Raw genomic sequence first — 22,612 nt, 5'->3', positions numbered from 1 at the left:
AAACCAATTTAAGTTAGCATTGTGAACGTACCTGTAAGAAAATGAGGGTGCATCATACATATTTTTTTCTCTACGTTACGTTGAAACATTTCGTTTGCCTGTCGCTTACAATGAGAAGAACAACGACGATGAACCACAAACCATCGTTTATAGAGAAAGATGAAGATAATCTGATAGAACAACAGACTTATGCAAATAAACATGATACTAATAGTAATATTGCGTTCAATTTCATAAGAAATATCAACAACAATCACTTCAAAATAAAAAACAGAAGTTACCTCGACAACATATATAGCCATTTAAATAACAATATAAATAAAAACATAAGGAACACATTACGACATGAGCCCAAGAAGAGCGTCTTGCCGGACCACTGGCGTAAACTGTACGGTGAGATGTCATTTATATAATGTTATACATTTAGGAGCATTTTGATTATTTGTGTAGTTATATTGTAATACACTGCAGGAGCAAAGCAATCGCGCTTCTTAAATACATACTGTGTCGGGATATTAACGATACCTGATATTTTTTAGATTTCCCCCGGAATCTTGAGGCTTGTGAAGACTAACTTGCATCGAGGAATACAAATTCGGTTCTAAAACTACGACTGAATAAAGAATACAAATGAGCAGTCCCTGATTTTTTACTCAATGATCAAATTTATATTAAAAGTTAGTTTTTCAATTAGGATTCATTTCCAAGTAGAATTATTATGCTAGCTGAGAGGATTATTTGCTAGAGAGAGTCTCAAATATTTTCTATCCCAAGAAACGCAGATATTGATTGGTGAAATATGGTACTGACTGAAAAAAAATTTAAAATGTACGTTGTCAAACATAGAATATTAACATGAAAACATTTATTTTCAGTCCCTGAACAGATTTAAAATTATAGAAATCTATATTTTTTCCAGCATAACTACCAATTGGATTGTATTCTCATAGAAAAAATCGGCAAAATTATCTGATTTCGATGTATATGTAACCACATTACCATACGAAAATTAGGACATTTCAACAGATCTTATTTTACCGGAACAACACCCATCAAAATTACATACCTAGACAAAACTATAAATTTTATTTTCCGCAGCACGTCGTTGTCGAATTTTTTTTTATTTATTAATTTATTTTGAGGTAATAATTAATTAATAATAATAATTTTACGTTTATTCCAGCGGACCGCTTCCTGAGACCTCTGGAGCCAGCGGAAGAAAAACGTTTGCTTGGTGAGCGCCGCAGTCTGTAGATAATTTACAACATATACTTTGATCATTTTTAAATAAAACTTTTCTTCATCAACTAACTGTTAAGAGGTTTAATAAGTTGAACCGTTATACGGATTTCTCGCGAATAATTAATTGTAATTGGCTGAATTAAGATCAACGTTTTAACCGCTCACGAGCGGAACTGTAATCAAAACCAATCGTTAATTCAATAATAGTTTTAGAGATATTAGGATCAGATGCAAAGAAAATAACTATATTTTCACCATTTTACCTGCAGGTAAGTGGTTAAAATTACTACGAAATTTTTCAAAACTCGCATTAGGTTCTAGTACTTAGTAAAGCTCTTCTTGAAGAAAAAATCTGGCAGGGATTGAGAAAGTAATCAGTCAAAGGAGGGTTTATTGAACGCAATAACATGCGAAGTCGCATTGAATTTATGACGAACGTCATCATATTTCAGCCTGCCTTACCAATGTAGCGCAGGTGGAGACTCCTGCCACTGTAGGCAAGCTGAGGTTAGGTGCTCCCATAAGTTCCCAGTCAAGCTTCAAGAGACCACAGTACCTAAAATTAGTGACAAATTTGAGCAGGAGATAATAGTAAAATTCTATAATTCAGCTTGAATGGCTATCGCTAAAATAAAGCTAACAATTATAATCTAACTAATCAGCAACTGTCGTAATCTTACCCAAGAAATCAGTCTCTCGGGCTCCAGAATTGAATATACAGATTTTAATGAAAAAAAAAGGTTCCGTAATCTTATTTAAAAATTAGTCAAAACTCGAGAAAACTATTTTGACTGGCAAAATTTACAGCGTATGGAAATGCTAGGAAGACAATGCATCCTAGTCGCCAAGCCACCCACTATAGCCACGTCTGTAGTCCACACATTGCTCAGATGAATGGGCGAGACCAGCGGTCGAGATCTTCCGCAGCTGAGTGGAGGAGGGCGGGAGGGAAGGCTTTGTGGAGAGGCGTACAAGTTGAGTAAAGTGGCGTACAAAGTAGACATACAAAGTAGAGTCAAATGCCGCCACGGCGTACAAAGTAGTCAAGTGGCGTACAAAGCAGAGTCAAATGCCGCCACGGCGTACAAAGTAGAGTCAAATACCGCCACGGCGTAAAAAGTAGAGTCAAATGCAGCCAAGGTCGAAACGTCACCAACTGCGAGCATCGACTGGCACAGGTGATGGACATCAGAAGACTGACGAATTTTCGAGACGGGAGAGCGACAAAAGTTACTGTTATGTTCCGATATGATCTGGAATGATTATTTTCTCTAGATTAAAAAAACGGTCTTTAGAATGAATGAGGCAGGAAGCGACAAAACGATAGGTGCAGTGTAAATTTCAAAGAGTTTTTCTTGCATTGGAATTGCAATTAAATTGGAGCCGTGAGAAAGATTTGCGTGAATTTTGCATATACTGAAATCGAACTGGTCTTAAATCCAAATCCGTAAAAGCTCTATTACTCTACAAGCACAGTGGTCTCTAAATACAAATGTACCAAGTTACCTTAACCAAAACGCAAAGATAACTTCAGGTTTGAGCTGTGTTAAGGCAGAATGTACATATTTTACTGAAAGTGACTAGAAAGAAATACCATTTTAGAATAATGCTCCAAACGAATGGTTTTCTATTCAATTTTTCAGAACGAAGAGCTGGGGTTTTCGAAGTCCAAGTTTTGGGAGCGAAGGACAACCTCAAGGTTCTTGTGGACGAGAAACTGGTCAGTTAATTACATGGTTATGTGAAATTTTCAATCGCAATTAATTAGCAATCATTAGAACAATAAACGATAATAATTACAAAAATATTATGGGAAGTTGAACGCTGCAAATAACACGTTGATTTAGAAAGATTAATTCTCTTTGGGTATTCAGGATTTCAGAATATTCATCTTAGGCACAGCTGTATGAGTAACAAGTCTGTCGGTTCGCAATTCCTTAAATTTATTTTATTTTGAACTAAATTTATTTTCAACTAACTTATTTTAATCATTAATCAAGAAAATTTATATTTTATCGAATTATTTTTTATGTCAATCTCGTGTATTTATTTTCATGTTAGCCCAGTATTGGCCGGGCTTGATAATTACAGCAAGTTTGTAAACTAAATTTTATCCCGTAATCCCGTTAGTAGAAACAAAACTTACTTATTCAAAATAAATGTCTTCAAACCCACATTTTACATAGAACATATGATCCTCATAGAACATATGATCGACCGATAGAACATAAAAAAACTTAGTCGGGTCTTTTAAATTGAGCTTGTAATAATCAATTGCAAGATCAAATTTCTTATTGGTTAGAAAACAGGAAAAACCTTTAGGGAAACGAGGAAAAGATTGAAAAAAAATGAGGGAAGGTTTGAATCAAAAATAAAAGTTATTTAAATAAAGACATTAATTGAACACGCTTCAGCGGATATCGTAATTTGTGCCTTTGAGACGGTTCAATTGGTATATCTTCAGTGGGTTGCATACGAACAAGTGCTAATGTAGAAATAATATGTCAGGTGTACAGTGCGGTGGGCGAGGCTACGGACGGCGTGCACGCGCTGGCGCTGTCAGGCGACGGAGAAGTGATGCTTCGTCGCGACTTCCGTACTCGACAACCCGCGGAGACTGAACTGCTTGGCCAAACCCTGACGAACCTGCAACCCGGGGCTCTGGTAGTATTGGTCATGATGGTGAGTGTGTTGGTCAACCCGCGGAGACTGAACTGCTGGGCCAGACTCTGACCCATTTGCTGCACGGGGCTCTGCATGGTCGTGAGTGTGTTGGTCAACCCGCGGAGACTCAACTGCTTGGCCAAACCCTGACCAACCTGCAGCCCTGGGCTCTGGTCGTCTTGGTCATGATGGTGAGTGTGTTGGTCAACCCGCGGAGATTGAACTGCTGGGCCAGACTCTGACCCATTTGCTGCACGGGGCTCTGGTCGTCTTGGTCATGATGGTGAGTGTTTTGGCCGAATTTGAAGTATGACCGAATGATCAATTCGGTCATACCCTCAAATTTAGACTGCCTGAGGCCTGACTTCCTTGGTCATGATAGTGATGCAAGTTACGTATTTTTCAGGTAGAATTTTCGTGCCTATTAACATTACTAACGGGAACTGGATAATCGTTTGGTAATTAATGTTATGCTTTATTCAGTTCACTGCCGGGGACTTCCTGAGGAATACAGAGCGCATGCTGCTGCAGCACCTGGGGATGAGGGGCGACACCGTGGGAGGAGCCCTCAAGTTAGGTGAACTTGTTTTTCCAGCGCATAACTTAATTACGCCATGCTTATTGAGGAAATTCCTTGGTGTACCTGGTGCCGTAATGTCAAAATCAATCAGAGTCTGTAACACCGTCAGCCAGCTACTGACGGTTTCCCAAGACAACCCACGAATCACATACGAGAAATCATCCTCTATATGTACATAAGCAAGTTTTGATAGCACGGCCCATGGAATAAAGTTTCCCTCAGAAAAATCGTCGATGGCTCTTAATACCTCTTTGCTCAGGGGATAGACTCGTCTCTATACCTCATCTCCTATCTTTTCAAGAATTCATCCAGGCGCTGGCGTGGCGCAAGGGATTGGTTCGACTCCATATCTCATCTCCTACCTATTCAAGTATCCATCCAGATGCTGGCGTGGCGCAAGATGTGGGCTCGTCTCCATACCTCAGCTCCTACCTATTCATCCAGGTGCTGATTTGGCGCAGGGTATCGACTCGTCTCCATACCTCATCGACAACGCACAACTGAGACAACGAGCTAGAGCTGAGTACGCAAAGAGATCTAAAAAACCTTACGAGGCACTGGTGCTCACACCGGATGGGAGAGAAGTGAAGAAAAAGCTGCAAAATGGTGAAAATCTACTTTTGGGATACACTGGATACGTTGACACTGACGACCCGTCTATACTCATCAGTGTTGTTCCCGAAAACTGGCCACCACAAAATGCTGAGGTGCTTTAATTTATAACTACTAGCTATTTTGAACATACGATCAAAGCTATTGGGGAGAAGAATCACTCATGTAAATTAAAGAAACTCACGTACAAACTTGTTCAATATATAAAAAATTTACTCAGCTGAATAATATTGTACAGGTAAGTTTATGCTTTTCATCACCTAATGATATTCATCACATGAAAATTTGCCGTGGGTACCAGGTTCCAGCGGGGGCGCAGCCGTAGGCCACAAATTTTACTCTTAAATAAGACCTGGAGCCAAGGCCCAGCTTCATCATGCATTAACTTAACTCAGCCTCAGACCTAAAAGCCGCAGACTACGCTTGAACTCCGTAATCCAGACAAGTGACACACTGCCAATAGATAATAGCGCCCTAGGTTTTCAGCCAATGCTTAAGCATGCTAGCTCATAAGCAGGCAGTTCCTGATCTGGCCTAACCTCTTCTGGCCTAACCTATTCACGCTGTTACGGCTCACAACCTTCTTGCAGCCAATGACTGGCTCTACCAGCACTCGTAGACAGCCTTTCTAACTTCCTGCAGCCAAACAGGTTAGGTTAGGTCTGCTCAGGTTTGTTTTCGGTGGAGAAATGTTGCAACTTTTGTAGGTTAGGCATGAAGAGGTTTGGCCAGATGAAGTATGGCCATACTCACTTTTAGCAAGCTAATTTTGTGGCTGTGGACATCCGGCGCTATGGCTTTGAGCATTTGACTTCATAGGCTGTCATGCCCTCTAGCGTTCTTGCCTACGGAAAGAAATATGAACAATATGTGAAGTGTGGCCAATCTGGCCTCCGGCACGCGCCCCGTCCCAGCAAAGTTTTCATAATGATTCTAGTGTTAAATTTTATAGTCTTGAGCAGGAGGAGTTTGCGGCGCGTGTCTATCTGGAAACAGCAGTGGTCTTCAAAGGTTATAAGAACAAACAATCCAGCATTGATGTTTCAGTGCTCATAGCCAAGGGCCGAGGTGAGAATCCATTGTGGTTAATTATCCAATAAAAATTTTCTCTTACCAGAATGATGAGTAACTCTTACAATAACGTAATCATCGATGATTACCTACAGAACGAGATCTGCAGTGAATAACTTATACAGGAACAGAATGTGACTGGCACCGAGACCCCAGGCGACAGAAGCAGGCGCAGTTTTGTCGCCGCTACGAAGGGTACGGAACTTTGTGCCGCTGTAAGGACCCTTTGGACCCCCAGCGACTGCGGCGGTCATCGGTGATTTTTGACTTAAGAAAGACGTGTCATGCTTATTTTACTTTGTTACTATTCAACATGACCATACCGCACTGAACTTCGTAATAAATTAAAAAATTCTTTATCAATCGATAAATCGCCATTAGGTGTCAAGATGTCTAGAATATATCATGACATTCAAAATAAAAACTATTAGCTAAATTACAGTTTGCAAATTGTGTAACATTGATGCTAACGAAGACCTTGTCTTCAAAAGAACTTCATCCCCATGTCGGAGATCATCCCTATCGCGATGCTCACCGCCACCAAGTGTCACTTTTTTTACCGGTAAGTCCCGAACAAAAAGAAACAGTTTAGGAAATCCTTAATTCTTGATCTGACAGAATCTGACCATCGGACAGCAATGGTAACTCGGCCTCTGTATTCCATTGAAAAACTATTGTTACCTGTGATCTTCAAGATTTGTATGAGCTTGATTGCGATCAATTGAAACAAATAATTATACATGAGTGCTGATCACTTAATTAATGTGTAATATAGGCAGCTGATAAGTCTCCTACTGGCTACGGGTGCTGCTCAAACCGATATTTTGGTCCTCATCGATGGTCATCAGGAAGAGACGGCACAGCTGGCCGCGATCTTCGGGTCAGAAGCTCAATAATACTTTAAAATTCATGAAATAATAATAAATCTATCACCACTACTATTTCTTTCCAAGTAAATTTTTATTGGCCTGATACTTCCTCTGCTCTTATGTGAGGATTAACAAAGCTGTGATATGGTATAATTATTCTCTCACCAATTGCATTTAAATTCCCAGCTTGCCGGTAATCGAGCACCGTCACGAGGGAGACGCCGGTACCAGCACTCCCCTCAACGCGCACTTCAGATTTTCTTTGTTCACGGCCTTCTCGACCTTCCGCAACGCCTCTAAAGTCATCATCTTAGAGGACGACCTCATCGTCTCGCCTGACTTCATAAGGTTAGTTCATAATAAGATATATACACGTTATTCAGAATGAAATGTTATCAACCATTGTGCCATCGTGGACAAATCTTGATTCCTTTGCACAGATCTTGATTCCTTTGGTCCCAGATTTTCAACTTTTAACTCTCACTGAGCCGTTTTCGGAACTCTTTTTGCATTTTTTCTATGATCAGTGTCAGTGAATGACTGAATTTTCACTGAAGTCAGTAAAAGAGAGTGCGAATAGAAAAAAGAAACATATAGTAAAAGTGTTTTCATCTTAAATAACGCGAGCTTTAGAATCAGCGAAGGTCGCTAGCAAGCGAGGGCAACGTGCACTGCCTCGCCAGCATAGAACAATACAGCCTTTGTTTCATGTGCACGCTCACATCTACCTGAACACCTCTACGGCCGCTAACATCGCCGCTTTCTGAAAGCCGCTTATTCTCAAGTCTGTAACCGAGTTTTTACAGCATTTTGGAAACTTTACAATTTTTACTCAACTTGATTCAGTTTTTAACTTGTGTTTTTTAGCTCTTGCATTTCATGATGGCTGGTTAAAGAGGAAAAAGATTAATTGAAAAGGCCTCCAGTCCTGTTAAACCGAATGCGAAGATAAAATCGCAAGGTGAGCCAGGGGAAATTTGTAAATTTTGCAAGCTGGTATCGCTTGACGTCAATGACGCTACAGTGGCCTGTGATCGTTGCGGGGGTATCAGCTGCAACAATTGTGCAAAATTGAGCAAGAGAGACTGCTCGGTTGTTCGCAAAAACAAGTCAGTACACTGGTATTACCAGGACTGCCAGCAACTTGCACTTAGCGCTGTAAAAAACGAAAAGATGGTGGAAGAGAAGTGCTCTTCTATGTTTTCTGTCTTTAAGGCTGAAATGGAAGAAACCAACAAGCAAGAGTTGAGAAAGAGAGCCGAAATGGAGAACCACAAGAAAGAATTGAGCTTGTTGCGTAGCGAATTACACTAGTTACGAAACGAGCTGGTGGAAATGAAATCTCATCTGCACAAAACAGAAAATAGCGATAACACAGATGGTAAAGGCCGCAAAGAGTCATCTCTGATTTCGACAGCGAGAGCACTCGTGAACTGCTGGTTAGAGAGAGAGAGAGAAGAAGACTTAAACCTTGTTTGGTTTAACGTTCCCGAAAGCAATGCTCCGGATGCTGAGTTTATTACTGATTGCTGTGCCAAGTCACTTAACGTCGTTGTGAATATAACAGCATGCAAGAGGCTGCGATCGAAAGACGCTACCACCTGTAGACCGCTGCTAGTAACTGCAGGATGCAGCCCAGGTCGGACATGTGCTTAAGGCTGCGAGAAAACTAAGTGAATTCACAGAATTTAATTCAGTCTTTGTTAAGAAGAATGCTACCCCTTTAGAGAGAGAAATTTTTCGCAAGAAATGGCAGGAGAGACTCAGGCGGAAAAGCATGGGGACTCAGGTCAACCATTTTCACGATGTCAAGACAACACCGGCCGCACACGGTCAGTCAGCGGAGCTGGAAGACAAGTAAGAAGTCATGTCCATAGATCCAGGCCTGTAAATAATGTAAGAAGTAAACGCGTGCATCAAAGTTAAAGTGCACAAAAAGCTTTAAAATGTTTTTACTCGGACTCGGATTCCGTTTTGAATAAAATAAGTGAACTAATAACTGTGATCGAAAACAAGGGCATAGACATTATTTGTATTACAGAAACACTCCCTAAAAATCACGGAGGGAAAATTGTACCTGTTGATTTTCAATTGCCAGGTTTTGATTGTTTTCATAACTCAAATGAAGAGCAGTGCAGTAGAGGTGTAGCTTTATGGGTTAAAACCTCTTATGGGGCCCAACAAGTCTAGTTATCTGCAGAACATCAATCAGCTAGAGAATCAGTGTGGTGCAAACTTTCTCTCAAAGGCAAAGATAGCCACCTCATAGGCGCCGTTTATAGATCACCAAACAGTTCTTCTTGGTATTTGTTTGGGACATAGCAGTCCCAGGCCAGGATGAAACGACGCCTCTGATTATCGTTCATCCGCCCTCATTTGGGCCACCTGATGCGCGATGCTGTTGCTTGCTTCTCGCCGCTGGTAGTGTTGCAGGGGAGGTCGATCTGGGATTGTGCCAGGAACACGCCCAGTTGTCTCTTGAAGGTCTCCAGGGTGAACTCCCCCTCTCTTAGATCCCTTGTTAGGGCGTTGAACAGCCTTTGCCCTGCCACGGAAAGTGATCCTTCTCGCAGGGATTGAAATCTGACTGCGGATCTGTTACGTAGGGGGGGATCTTGCACAGTCTCCCCCTTCTCTCGTTGTGATATGTCATTATCCTGAAGGTCTCGCTCTCGAAGTTTGGCACCATTCCGGTTATCATTTTCCATGTGTACAGAATGACATACCTATCCCATCTCCTCTGCAGTGAGTACAGACCCAGTCGCTGTAACCTCTCCCAGTAGTTAAACTTCGCCATCCCTCTGATCCTGGAAGTAAAGGTTCGTTGGACTCCTGCCAGTTGCCGTATTGCGCCTAGTGTGAACGGAGTCCAGAGCTGGCAGCAATATTCAAGGATAGGTATTACAATGGCTCTGAAGAGTGTGATCATCGGTTCCGCTTCTCTCGTTCTGAACGTCCGCCAGATCCACCCCGTCTGTCGTCTACCTTTTGCGGTTATTGCCGGTATGTGATCACCAAAATTGACCTGATTGTTCATCAACACCCCTAGATCGCGAACGAGCCGCTTCTCTTCGATTTCCGAGTTGTCAGGTGCCAGGTAGCCGTGATCCATTCCAGCTCTTCCGGGTCCTCTGTACCTCACCACCTCAAACTTGGACGTGTTGAACTGCATGTTGTTCACTAAGGCCCAGTCATATATTGCAGAGAGGTCTTCTTGAACCCTCTCACTGTCCGTCCTGTCCGTGATGGTCATTAATATCCTGGTGTCGTCCGCGAATGACGATGAAATGGCGTGGTTCACTGCCACATCTATGTCGGCGATGTGAATGAGGAAGAGGATTGGGCCGAGTACCGTTCCCTGTGGTACTCCCCTCTTCACAGCCACGCTCGATCTCGAGCCTCCAACAACTACAGCTTGTAGTCTTTCTGTTAGGAAGCTGTGGGTCCATGCCAGCAATATTATTCACCTCCGACTCCCAGCAGTCTTAATTTTCTGAAGAGCACTCCATGGTCGACTTAGTCAAACGCTTTCGCGAAGTCCAAATACACCACGTCCACCCCGGCCTCCTACTCCAGCATGGCCAGGATTTGATGGTGATGCTCCAGTAACTGAGACAAACAGGAACGATTTCGTCTAAAACCGTGTTGCCTTTTGCTGAAAATATCAGCTTCATCCATGTACTGCACCAACCTTCTGACAACAACCTTCTCAAATACTTTGATTACGTGTGATGTTAATGTAACCGGCCTGTAATTTTGGGGTTTGTCTCTTGCGCCTCCTTTGTAGATAGGGGTAACTAGCCCTAATTTTAGATCACTTGGAACATTTCCTTCTCTCAATAATGTTTTCCAGAGCAAAGTCAGAGGGACCTTTAGTGCAACGACACATTTTTTCAGTAATACTGCAGGGCATCTGGCCCGGGAGCCGAATACGTAGATAATTCAAACTCAATGTTCACGAGCTCCCGATCCCCTGGAAGTTCTTGAATGACTCCAATTTCGTTCTCCTGCCTTGAGTATCGGGGTTCGCTGAATACTTTTCAAATTAGCTCCCAGAAGTTCGCACATGCCCTTGTCGTCTCCAACAAGGACATCGTTATTTTTCAGAGGCCCCACTGAGGCTCTGATTTTTGCCTTTGACCGGGCATATTTGTAGAAATATTTGGGATTCTCTCGAATGGCAGACACCGCTTGCGCCTCTGCAATTTGTTGCTCGGCCTCGTGTGAGTCCTGCAACTGTCGTTCAGTTTCCTTAATTTTTAACCTTTAGATGTTCCAGCTCCGCCTCTATTTTCCTGGAGGCAGCCGTTATCTGGCTGTTCAAGCTCGCTCGTTTTCTCATGAGGATCCGTCTGTCCCTCGGAATTAGGTAGCGTTTAGGGGTCGTTATTTCAGACGTGTAACGCACGCATACCTGTAGTAATACTTCGCACAGTTTGTTGTACATTGCTTCGACGTTTAATTCCAGGAACTTAGATCTCCAGTCAATTTCGAGGAGTTCGTTCCCAATAGCCTCCCAGTCTGTTCTTCGATGATGAAAATTTAGCCCAGCTAGCCCCTCTCGAGGTGTAGTTCTTGGCTGGGTTCCCCTCTCAAGTGTTGTCTTGACCACCACTAGTCAATGGTCAGACAGTGTGGCCTCCTCAACACGAATATCAGCAACCAGTTCTTCATTGCTGGTGAAGAATAGATCCAGGATATTATGTTGTTCTCTTGTTGGCACCAGAACCTGTTGGCTTAGCAAGTACTCCCTAGCGAATCGAAGTAGTTGGGTTGCCTGGTTTCTGGTTTGATTTCTGCGCCGTTCTAGACAGTCCAAGTTTGGCCATCGTATGTGTGGTAGGTTAAAATCTCCCGCAACCACAATATTTGGGGAAGGTTCACCTAAGCTGGTCACCTCTGTTTCCATTCTATCGAGAGTTTCATTGAATTTTTCTGGCGGGCAGTCAGGCGGTCGGTATACGATAGCTACGCATAGATCGATAGCTATGCAACGATAAAGTATTAAACAGTCTTTTACCGAGCACTACTTTCCGTAGGTCACACACGTTAATCGTTGGTGATTTTAATCATCCAGAGCTAGACTGGATAGATGGATCTTCTCCAAGGGAAGAGAATCACCCAGCATCCTTGTTCATGGAGTCAGTAAGAGACTCCTTCCTAGTCCAGCACGTTACCAAACCAACCCATTATAGAAGTAAACAGACTCCCGATATTCTAGACCTGGTGTTTACTAGTGATGAATCAATGTTAGACGAGCTTCGTCACGAGGCTCCGTTGGGCAAAAGCCATCATCAATCATTGTTTTTCAGACTTAAGTGTTGTACAGAAAAGACGCCTCGGAAGCGTAAGCGTTTGAATTTTGCGAAAGGTGACTATGATAAACTCCGTGAAGCAGTGAATGTAGTGAATATTTCGAACTGTATTAAGGACATGAATGTGGCTGAGTCATGGTCATTTCTCAAGGACACGGTTATGTCTGCAGTTGATGCGCGTGTACCTAAAATTAAGCTTGGTGGAGCCACAAAAACTCGGTGGATGAACAGTACAATTTTAGCTAAGCTGAAAACAAAGAAGAAATCTTGCCAGCGTTATTTACAGACCCGTAGCGATGCTGACTATAACCTATACGCATGAGCTCGAATTCAAGCTAAAGAAAGCGTTCGCACCGCAGTAAAAACCCTCGAAAAAAGTATTGCTAAAAATGCAAGAAAGAACCCGAAAGCCTTCCTCTGTACGCTAGCTCGAAGTGCTAGATGAAGGACGGTATTTCTGATTTGAAAGTAGATCAACGAAAGAAATCATCTGATGAGGGTTAGGCTAAAGAACTTAATTATTTTTTCAGTAGCGTATTCACTGAAGAGGACTCGAACAGTATTCCAGCTATTGAAGAGCGCCCAGTCGGCTCTAAATTTTTTTGAAATACAAGAAGAAGAGGTTCTCAAGCGCCTTATCGCTGTAAATCCAAACAACTCATGTGGACCAGACGGCTTCCACCCCAGATTACTCAAAGAGTTAGCAACTGTCCTAGCCGGCCCTCTGACGTCATTTTTTCGAAAAACTTTGAACGAAGGGATCTTGCCGGCTGACTGGAAATAAGCGCAAGTGACACCACAATTTGAAAAAGGTGGCATAAGCTGCCCGGGGAACGATCGCCCTGTCACTTTGACAAGTGTCGTTAGCAAGGAAGTGGAATCTGTTGCGAGGGATCGATTGATAGATCATTTGACTGCTAAAAATCTCCTATCAGACTGTCAACATGACTTTATTGCCGGGAGATCCTGCACCACTAACCTCTAATCTGCTCTAAACGAATGGACCCGCCTGCTGGACGAAAAGGAGCCAGTAGATGCAGTGTACGTTGATTTTGCCAAGGCATTTTGACAGTGTCCCACATGAGCGGCAGTTGCGTAAATTGAAGTCGTTGGGATGAGAGTAATGTACTCAAATGGATCAGAGATTTTCTAATAGGGAGGCGACAACGTGTCAGTATTAACGAGTCCGTATCAGACTGGGCTTCAGTGCGCAGCGGCGTGCCACAAGGAAGCGTTCTTGGGCCTATTCAATTCGTTGCGTTGATAAACGATCTGCCAGAAGCTGTGTCTAGCGTTTGCTCGATGTATGCTGACGACACAAAAATTTATAATACAGTGAATAATACGTCGCAAAAAGTACAGTTGCAAGGTGATCTTGACAGGCTGGTTGACTGGGCTGATAAGTGACAGATGCGTTTTAACGCTGACAAATGTATGGTTATCCACTTTGGCAAGAATAATGAACAGCAAGATTACAGTATGAGAAGACAGTTGCAACGACAGAGTGATGATGTCGTAGTCGACAATGAAAAAAATTTAAGAGTTAATATCGACTATGAGTTGAAATTTTCTAAGCATATTGAAGGTCAAGTTAATAAAGCCAATAAACGACTTGGACTGATCAGACGCTCTTTCGAGTTCCTAGATGCAGAAGCGATGAAACAGTTGTTTGTTGCTGTCGTGCGCCTGAACCTAGAGTTTGGAAATGTCGTGAGGTCACCGAAATTTGAAAAAAGACAAAAATCAAATAGAGAGTGTTCAAAGACGCGCAACAAGGATAGTTCCGGGCTTGAAAGGCAAGTCCTATGAGGAAAGATTATGAAGCTTCAAAGCCTCAGTTATCGACGTCTGCGTGGTGACCTCATTGAAGCATAGAAGTATACTCATGGCTTATACAAGGTCCCAGAAGGATTACTAGAATTTGAAACAAGAACCAACACTAGGGGCCACGGCTATAAACTAAAAAACTGCGTTGTAGCACATCCATACGACAACATTTTTTCTCGCTTCGAGTCACCGACATGTGGAACAGCCTCTCTGATAGCATCGTTGGCCCTCCGAGTATGAACGCCTTCAAAAACAGACTAGAAAAAGCAATGCAGGAGTATATGTTCAGTCTTAAAATGCCTAGCAAATTACGGACCAGGCAATAAGTCCAGCAGCTATCTCAATCAAGCGTCAGTTATGGAAAGATCGGGTTCCAAAGGCCGGATCCCTTGTGAATCAAGTCACGAAAAGTTCAAGAATCGGCAACAGGCCGTGGGCCTATTTCTTCAAGGCCGACACTTCTATTACATTCTATAAAATTTCAAGATGTGTGAGAACAAACAACGCCTACTGCATCTTTATTCGGTTATTTATTTCTGGTAAAATGTTTTGCTTCAAAAATTTTTGAACACCAAAGACTGGCGAACTTTTTCATCATAACGATCGTATGCGTGACCATTGTTTCTGGACAAATGGCTGCAAGTTCTTTATGGTAAACGTAACATAACTCTATTCTCTATCATGGTAGATTATTCCTTAAAAATTTCTTAGAAAGATTAGAAATCACACCTTATTTCGAGATTTCTAAAGGCTGATACTGCACTCAACGATGTTTCGATCATTTCCCACATATTAGGCGCATCAGTTGGCTACACTGTACACTAAAACTAGCCCTGGAGCCAACGCTCAGCCTAAACATACACAGAGCATCATAGCTACGAAATCGCACATCAAGCTCTATAGAAACACCGAAAGCCAAAAGTATATCCGAACTGCGTAAAGGTAAATCGACGCAAAACCACAGTCGCTGCTCAAGCCAATCACGTTACCCCTCCACCTTCTTGCAGCCAATAACCCGCTCCACATCGTTACTTTCTCCTCTTCTCCAGCTTACAGCAGCCAATAAGGCTAGGTTAGATCCGGTTAGATTTGTTTGGCTATTACAGAAAATGTTTAGGTAGTGCGATGATGGGAAAACACATAGTCAGAAGCTTGGACTAGCTGGCCCCTTGGACTAGCTGGCCCCTTGATCCCTTCCCTCAAGAACGTAGCCAATAATACTTTTTGAGTGTATCATTATCAGCCGCAAGCCGCCTGACAGATCACATCCATTGAATTAGGCCATTAAGCCCACAGGAAAATGGCCTGACGTAGAATGGCCCAGCATCGTATACCAATACGTGAAAAAAATTTACACCACCCGGACGGAGCGTGCCGGAGCCGTCCGTATCTGTCCCGTGTGTCGAATCAGCCTACGGTCGAACGGTCACGCGTCGTACGACGATAAATTTTGGAGCAGAACTATGCTATCTGAAACCTAACCCCAGATGCTGTGAGCTAAAAGTTAAGTAATTTAGCGAAGCTGGGGAAGTCGCTCGTCGAAGGACGATGGATTTTGGAACAGAACTATGCTTTCGGAAGCCTAACCCCAATGTTGTGAGCTAAAAGTTACCGTATGGTGGTGCACGGCAGGATGCATGCAGTTTCACTGGCGAGCAGGGCTGGTTGGTCTCAGTCCGTTGTCCGCAAGTTACAGTTCGAGATAGTCAGGGTATGAAGTGATGGTTCGATGCAACGTTCAATGGTGGACAACCATTACTCTCTGGGCTATTCGCTTCAGAATGTGGTGGCGCAAAGCTCTTAATATTTAAAGCAAGATGATATCACGGGCTAGTTACCGACGGATGGTTTAATCCACGGCTGATTTGTGGTCATCCGGAAATATGCTAGACGTTCCTTGCATGGTTGATTGGTGCACATATTTGGTGGTGCACGGCTGCGTACCCAACACACACACACACACACCTTTTAAAAACTATGCACTTGATGACATGGCTGCTGGACGCTGACGCCACACTACGTTATTTTATTTTCATTTGCAGCTACTTCCACCAGACGGCGTGGCTGCTGGACGCTGACGCCACACTCTACGTCGTGAACAGCTTCTCCCTCAACAGCTGCCCCACGGTCGCCGCTGACGCCACGCGTGTCAGGCGCTCACAAATGTTCCCCCAGTTCGGCTGGATGGTTACAAGGGAATACGCTCAAGAAATCCTTCATTTTTGGGTCGACAACTCGGTGAGTGGAACAGCACGGAGTTTGGGCTTCATGCGGCCATAACTGCTTAATAAGGTTTCTTGGGTAAAATAATTTGCCAGTCCCTGGGGCACAAGATTGTATATGCGAGATTTCACAATAAAGATGTGGAAAAATCCAAAATTTATTGAAATACGCAGGCTATAAAATAGTGTGCTAACCATGAGCAAGAAAAAAGTTTATGAAAGGTTTGCAGTGGCAGTGAATGTCTGAAAATGTATGATTTTTTTAAAACTGCTGCAAACCAGACTTTTTTCCCGAAGGAGTTCGTTCTGGTGCTTGATGCACAAGAACAGTGTTGGGTTTTGCGGAGATGTATTATGCAGAGATCAATTATAATGCAATAGTTTTCAGGCAGTGCAACAACGAACGCAAGAGTCAAGACTCCTAACCATAATCCGTCTGGTTGTGCACACCACGATCATGCATGCTTCGATGCAAAAAGATTTTGCCTTTGTCGAACGAAATAAAAATTCTAGATGATTCCTTTTTCAAATTTGTAGCAATATTCATCCTTCTCAGCACTTTATACCTACTATTCAGAATCGGTCATTGAAAGTTGAAATGAGAAAAGGCGTCCAAAACAGAATGAGAAACAAAAATGAAAAATACAACTAAAAAACACCGCGAAAACTTCACTGGCACGTTCAAACCAAGGTGACTTTTTTGGATGATGTTGCTGTTGATCGACTATAACTGGCCCCTGATCTCCCTACACGTCGTGGGATAACCCGGCATTTTCGACAGGTCGGGTTTCTGGTGGACATTTTTAGTCGTATCCAACAATAGGAGCTTTTGGATACTTCTCCCACTGGCAACACACGCGAAAAACAAAATTTCAAAGAAATTCCATAACAAAAAATTATTTCACAGGACACATCTTGGGACTGGGATTGGAGGCTACATCATCCGCGTCTTCGTCGGGGACGGCATTCACTGGTCCCGGAAGTGTCCCGAAGTTTCCACTCTGGTTCGTCTGGAGCTCACATCAATGGATGGAGCCAAGCCCTCATATTCTCCAATATGATCTACAACCACGACCCAGATGTCAAGCTTAAAAATTTACACTTGTATGTTAGTCTCATTTTTCTTTTGCTATCCATCTTTTAACTAACCTAACCTAACCTAACTTAACCACGTGCCACAAGGAAGACATTCGACTTGAATAAGTCCGACAAAATATTTATTTGAGAACTCTTGGCTTGCCATATTTTTGGACACATTTAAAAGAAAAACCTGAATTTTGAATCAATAACTAAAAAGAAGGCTGCTATAGATACTCTTGACTGCATGCTTCCAATAAATATTTCGGCTCAATTCAGCTACAAAATGATATTACTTGGTTGTATTATAGGCATCGTTCAGGGACGCGCTCTGTTCAAATACCCACAAAGTTCAGAGACATACATATATGTATAGCTCAGAGACGCACATAGCCAAAAGATGCACATATAAGAGACGCCTATAGCCAAGAGACCAATATAGTTGAGAGGTCCACTTAGTTTAGAAGCCACAGGGAGATTAAAAATTATTTTTATGATTGAAGGAATTGGACAATTAAACTGCCACAGATATAGATTGTTCTGTAGGCTTTATTTGACTATTTTAACTGAAGAATCTTCCAATTTGCCTGCAATTTTTGTAATAAGCTTGCAGAACTATAATATAACGCCCTATTTAATTGAATTGTCATATATGCCTATATTTATGCATTTTTTCTTCTAACCCGAAATTCCTTTCTAGTTTGTGATCAAAATATTCAAACTTATTTCAGACTCCAAGCTAACGTCTACGCTGATTATTTTTCGAGTGAACTCAGAAGGGCGAAAGTCCTTTCAATGGCTAATGGCTTCAACCCCTGCCTCGTGGAAACTATTCCGGAGGAACTGGTGACTAGAGCTAAAAAAAGTTCACTGTGAATGCCTTAACAGCTTCCAATCATTCATTGACTTGCTTTACTAAAGATTATTAAATGGACCGATTCCAATCTCTTTTGCTCCAGCAGTTTATCCCAGTAAACAGTAGCTACTTTCTATAAAGACTCAAATATAAAAATTTTGAATTATCAAGTGGCATGCTCAGGCATGGTCGGGATTCAAATCCTTTAAATTGAATAAACATGTAAATCCCGAAAAGTCTCTGCTTATTAATATATTGATTTTGGTAAATCATTTGCACTTGATTTTCATCAAGTGCAAGCTTTCAAATGACTCAAATGAAAAATTATTTTGCTATGAATAATCATACTGTTGAAATACAGTATATACCCATCTTTGGCTCCTGAATTTGTACATGAGAGAGATTACATTATGGCTTATGCGGAACTTTCCGAGCTTCTTGAAAATATCTCTAATGCTTAATAATTCTGTTAATAATTTTCTTCTTAGTCTTAGGTCAAACAAATAAAAATAGTTTAATAAGACGAGTCTCCAGTTTGCTACTATGCTGTTACCAACCCACCAGACACCTAACGTTGAAATAGCGTTGAATAAATGTGGTTTACTGAATTCAATTCGTAATCAACGATGTTTCTACGTCATTTGCTTGGAGGGAAATGTTTTGTTAAAATTGAGAATTGCAATGCAAAATGAAGAATATGACAGAAAATCCATAATATTTTAAATTCCTGGTAAATTAACAATTCGAAAAATGTAAAGATATTAGTATTTGTTAAACTCGATATCATAATCATTAATTCCTGGTAAATAAACACTAGAAGTGATTAATGAATCTTAGTATATGTTAAACTCGATATCATTTTCATTCATTCCTGGTAAAATAATTCCTGGCAATTTAGCAATTTAAGTAATCAATGAATCTTAGTGAATGTTAAATTTCCCCAGCGGCCCGGTCCCGTCATAATTCATCTGGAGGCCAACTCGCACAACGACCTCAATTCGTCCCTCGTTCTCCTGGCTAAGGTTAGTGATAGAGACAATATTGTCGATAATACAATAATATTATTGGTTGGTAATATGAAAAATGTAGACAATTGCGACTGATAATACTAACTTGTCGAAAATAGTTCGACAAGGTAACTTATATAATATCAAACTATGTTCAATGATAATTAATCGATTGGCGAATCATGTTCAATTATTATTTATTCATATTCCATGTATGAAATACTAATTTAATTATCGTTATTTCTGATTAAAAAAGGTTAACAACTTATATAAAGTGCGTGATTTTAAAATTACTTTTGAAGAGAAAAATTCTACGGGCAAGGATAGAATAGATAGAACTTCCGGGCTAAATTCTTTTAGTAAGTAAAATAATAACTTTTCAGTCATATTATGTAATTGTACAAATACTTTTTATATAACTATAACTTGGGTAAAATTTACAGAAAAAGTTTTTCCCCAGTGCCTACACACTTACCCGGATCACGCTTTTGACAACTACGAAGGTGTGATGCAGTACACCATCACGGACATCACTCCACACACCACACTATACGTCGTGGCCTGTCCCATCTCACCATACTGGTATGAGTAAAATACTGGTATTTGTAATGTACCGGGATGTGTAATACACTATGTTTGTAATATACTTGTGTGTTTAAAATATTGTTGTGTAGCCATTCAAACTGGTGGTAACATTTTTGTGGGCGAAAATTTTCGGAACCATTGTTACGGGGCCCTTATTGACTGGGCGTAATGAAAAACCATAACTTATTCCGCAATAACCCTTCAGATTCGACACGCTTCTCGCAGTTCATCACACTAAGGAAACAAATACGATCAAATATTAAGATTTCATTCAAAACGAAAGATGACAACAATTGTGCAAGAATCGAAGTCTAGTCTAGACTTCGAAGGTCTCCCTGCATGAGAGATGAACATTACGGCTATGTTTACAAATTGGGCAAGCCATAAACACATAATAAAGCTTAACAAGAATGCTTAACACCCAAATTTGGACAGTTATAATTTCACACACTTAACTGCAAGATCACGAAATAAGACAACTGCACTGGTCCTACTTTAAAATATCCGATTATAAAGTACACAGTAATTAATGTTCCCTGTTCCTTGCGGTGGCGCAGACAGAATAAGGCTTTAAGTGGCTACTAACCCGGACTTCAGGGTCAATCCGCCAACATCGCAAATAATTCTAGATTATTTATTAAAAAGACATTCAGAACAGTCCAGGTTTCACTCCTCTACACCATGAACGATTTTTACTTAGGTAATCGCCAATTCACAGAAATGTTCACGCTTTTACTGTGTTGAAACTCACGTTTCAACAAATAACGTAAGTTTAAATCATATATATATCTATACATATATATTGTGTTATTAGCGTGAAATTTTGTTCTTACATTGCTAAAATTTAGTGAAATTTTCCACCCTGGTCAGTGGGATCATTAAAAACGCGACGATGACGCCACATCGTCCAGGCGCCATGGAGCAAGTGTCACGGTATGACAGCGCCTGGAGACTTGCTAGGTGGTACAGCAACACCAGGGAGGTGCGCTACTCCAACCACAGTGCAACGTATTACGGCCTGGCGTAGACGTAGCCTCAAAGTGGTGCGTCAATCTCTAGGTGGTATAGCAACACCAGGTAGGCGCGCCACTCCAGCCATAGAGCGCAGTATTGCGGTCTAGTGCCAAAGGATACTGGTTGAATAGAACCACAGGGGAACGCATTACGACCTAAAATGAATTTTAGGAAATATTTAATATTGTTTTAGTTAGAAATGTGGTGAATTTTTTATCGGAAGAGTTCCTAACGGTAGTAAACCCATTCAATCTGAACACTGTTTTGGCAAAGCTTTATGTTTATTCTATTCACTTACTTGAATTTAGATGGCTATTCATTCACTGCCTAGATTTTATGCTGGAATGTTAACTGCTCGACGTAATGCGCCCAGCTGAATGAGGAGGACGTGGTAGTAAATAGCCTGCCCCACCACTCCTCCCTTTATGCTCCGCCAGTCTTGAATGACGATTTCGAAACGTCGTAGCAACGTAGGCAGGTACGTACCGCGCTCAACTGCATTTACAAACTAGACACGATTGCACATGAATAAGGAGAATAGCTCTGTAACAACAGAAAAAACTATTTGTAATTTGTTCATCAACAGAAGATGAATATTGCAAATTGAAGATTAAAACAATTTCGGCAAACAAAATCAACTTTCAATTAGATCAAATTAAAAAATTTTAATAATTCAACTTTAAATTCATTTTTAAAATAATTCAAATCGTTCGTTATTGTTGCTCGATTGGTATCGTAGGTTATACTTAAACATATAAATCAACGCACTTTTCCTTATTAATTTTAGCGGTGATTTCTAAATTAGTAGTCAGCAGAGTTTATTTACAAAGAAAAGTTGTAATAACAAGATAATAAACAATTTCAATTAAACTTTTTTTTTTAATTTTCCCTGCCCAGATACGTTTCCATACATGCAAATCATTGCACCACGAAGCCTGTTTAATACGAGCGTTTTGATTATTTGTCGACTTGTTTTTTTTTTGCAGTTTGAAAGTCAACCCTATGAATAGTTATACATTTTTTTCTATGCGTAAACCTTTGTGTCTTTGGCAGATGATATTCTCATAGGGTAACATGGGGCAGAGCTCTCACCCCTTTTTTTAAACTAAATATTTGATAAGTTTTAATTGATACGTGTGAAAACTGTCGACCGGCGGTAGAGCGCACGGACCAATACCTGCCATACTTAGCGGGAAACCCGCTATGGGCCCATGACCCGCAGTGGTCCCGTTGCCCCATGTTACCCTACCTTCAAATAAATGTGCGAGAATTTTTGAATGTCCAAATTGCTCATACGTCGGTCATGCGGACACAGTTTCGCCAGGCAAAAGGGCTATCAGTTGTCATTTCGCTGCTTGGGGACGCATGCCGGAGGCCAGCTTTGTCAAAGAAAACACCTAGTTCATATTTCTTTCAGTAGGTAAAAACGCTAGAGGACATAACAGCCTATGAAGTCAAGTGCTCAGTCTTGGCGTCGGATTTCCACAGCCACAAAATAAGCTTGCTAAAGGTAAGCATGGCCATACTGCATCTGGCCAAACCTTTTCCAGCCTAACCTACACAAATTGCAACATTTCTCCAACCAAAACATACCTGAGCGACCTAACCTAACCTCATTGGCTGCAGAAAGTAAGAAGGCGGTCCAAGTGTGCTGGTAGAGCCAGTCATTGG

At 41.4% G+C, this 22,612-nt stretch overlaps 1 protein-coding gene across 1 annotated transcript; it reads left to right on the top strand.

The window, feature by feature from the left end:
- On the top strand, positions 1-21,794 carry LOC108665652 (protein O-linked-mannose beta-1,2-N-acetylglucosaminyltransferase 1). The gene is made up of 17 exons (XM_018152428.2): positions 1-393; positions 1,184-1,234; positions 2,886-2,962; positions 3,751-3,924; positions 4,390-4,483; positions 4,931-5,193; positions 6,061-6,166; positions 6,295-6,425; positions 6,661-6,731; positions 6,945-7,049; positions 7,225-7,386; positions 16,223-16,418; positions 17,310-17,506; positions 18,211-18,325; positions 19,280-19,357; positions 19,803-19,924; positions 20,798-21,794. The coding sequence occupies exons 1-17, from the start codon at positions 42-44 to the stop codon at positions 20,952-20,954; spliced, it is 2,451 nt and encodes an 816-aa protein (XP_018007917.1). The 5' UTR covers positions 1-41; the 3' UTR covers positions 20,955-21,794.
- The last annotated feature ends 818 nt before the right edge of the window (positions 21,795-22,612 follow it).

Source organism: Hyalella azteca, unplaced genomic scaffold (genome assembly GCF_000764305.2).
Source record: "Hyalella azteca isolate HAZT.00-mixed unplaced genomic scaffold, Hazt_2.0.2 contig5981, whole genome shotgun sequence".
Classification (NCBI taxonomy): domain Eukaryota; kingdom Metazoa; phylum Arthropoda; class Malacostraca; order Amphipoda; family Hyalellidae; genus Hyalella; species Hyalella azteca.
This window is presented reverse-complemented; position numbering and strand designations above follow the sequence as displayed.